The sequence below is a fragment of the Papaver somniferum genome, chromosome 5, assembly GCF_003573695.1.
Source record: "Papaver somniferum cultivar HN1 chromosome 5, ASM357369v1, whole genome shotgun sequence".
In the NCBI taxonomy this organism is placed as follows: domain Eukaryota; kingdom Viridiplantae; phylum Streptophyta; class Magnoliopsida; order Ranunculales; family Papaveraceae; genus Papaver; species Papaver somniferum.
In genome coordinates this window covers 37,020,451-37,022,265 of record NC_039362.1, presented here as the reverse complement: position 1 = coordinate 37,022,265, position 1,815 = coordinate 37,020,451, and the positions used below count along the sequence as shown (strand labels likewise).

At 40.6% G+C, this 1,815-nt stretch overlaps 1 protein-coding gene across 1 annotated transcript; it reads left to right on the top strand.

The window, feature by feature from the left end:
* The first annotated feature begins 919 nt into the window (after window positions 1-919).
* Window positions 920-1,615, top strand: LOC113278953 (zinc finger protein GIS2-like). The gene has a single exon (XM_026527670.1). The coding sequence runs from the start codon at window positions 920-922 to the stop codon at window positions 1,613-1,615; it is 696 nt and encodes a 231-aa protein (XP_026383455.1).
* Window positions 1,616-1,815: the final 200 nt, after the last annotated feature.

Below are 1,815 nucleotides of genomic sequence, written 5' to 3'. Positions count from 1 at the left end.
CATCTAACAACTCCATGCGAGGCGTTTGCGCATGGGATATAAGTACAAGTAAGGAAAACAAAACGTATAAGTAAACATCCATGGAGCTAAACAAATGTAAAGTGCTGAAATGTAAATAAGACCAAGGTTTACGTGGTTCAGCACTAAAGCCTACATCCACGGGGTTTGTTGTTTTACTATGTTCTTCACGGTTACACGAATAGTCGAATGACTTTTGGGTTTACATGTTTCTCTCTTCTAAATGATTTACTTACACTTGCAATCTCTCTCTCTCTCTCTCCTTCCCTTCTTGACTTTTTCGATCCCCTTTCCTCTTGGTGGAGATGGGGTATTTATAAGGTTAGAATGTGGGACCCATCTCTGAAGACCGTTGGAACCTTATCTTCTTGTGTCCTTGCGTCCATCACGCGGAGGTCTGCGTTTGCCCCTTGATCCCGCAGAGGCATCCTCGCTCGTTCCACAGGTTGGTCGACACGTACACTGCTCAGAGTGTTTAATGCGGGTAGTTGAGGGGTCTGCTCGTGTCAGACAAGTGTCTTCTGCCCCTGTCAGTCCGTGTCAGCTAACTTTCTCTCCACCGTTGATCTTAGCTTCTCTTTTGGGGATGAGATAAAGTAACTCCTCGGGGTTTATTTGGTGTTTCGTGACGCATCATGTTTTGATGTTTTGGCCTGCATGCTTTCCATGTATCTTTTTATATACACGTGAGATATATGTGTACACACCATTGGGGTAAATTAGTCAAAATGGAACATTTTATAACAACCAATTACACTCCACGTAAAACTACTTTTCGCAGTAGAAGTACAGCAGAGCAGAGAGCTTGTATATATTTCGTATACTCCATTCAGTCCCCACCACTCTCAGTTCTTCTCTGCAATCTGCTCTTCATTCTCTGAGTTTTAGCTTTTCTGCTTTAATGGAGGATTTTGATCCTGCTTTGTACCATAACTTCCTGAAAATGCCTTCTGATGAAACAGATCATTATCACCTTCAGCTTTCGATGCAGACCAATCACAACAACGCTAGCAAAACAAGGTATAAGAAATCGTCAGTAGAAGCAGTACAACAGCAACCAAACAAGGTTTTCTCATGTGTTTACTGTACACGTCAGTTCTTGACTTCTCAAGCCTTGGGTGGTCATCAGAATGCTCATAAGAGAGAAAGGGCTGCTGCTCGTAAAGCCCGCGATGCTGCTAAGACTACTCGTTTAGATACTAATCACCATTTTCAACAACAGTACTACTTACCAGAACCACCACCACCGCCAATAATATCAGAACCACCAACTCCGCCATCATCATTATCTTCACCACCACCAGTAATTTATGACCAGTACCCTTCATTTCATCAGCAGCAACAACAGTCTTATTGGTTTATTAATCATCACCAAGTACCTATTACTGAAAATCCTGACTGTTTTGTTAATAATAATAATAATAATAATATCATTTATCAAAACGGATATTATTACACTGTTCATGACTCAGTCTCTCCTGTCTGCTCTGGTTGTTATGATTGTGAAGATCATACCCTTATTCCTCACAGCAGCAACAACAACAACATTGATAACATCCATGAAACCGGAGATATCGATCTTACCCTTCGTTTATAGAAGAAGAATGTTTGTATTAGTGTGACAGGCTAATGTGGTAACTCAATTTATCTCCCTCTAGTTTTTTTTTGGTTTAATGTTTGAGGGGTTTGGTTAATTATGAGGCAAGGGTTTCTGTGTTTTTTTGTCCTGAGAGTTACTTACTCAAATGAAGAGAACAAGAAGAAGAAGAATTTAACAAGCGGAAATCTATCTATAGA

Excerpts from the sequence above, each read along its gene's own strand:
- LOC113278953 (XM_026527670.1), top strand. The coding sequence starts at position 920 with ATGGAGGATTTTGATCCTGCTTTGTACCATAACTTCCTGAAAATGCCT.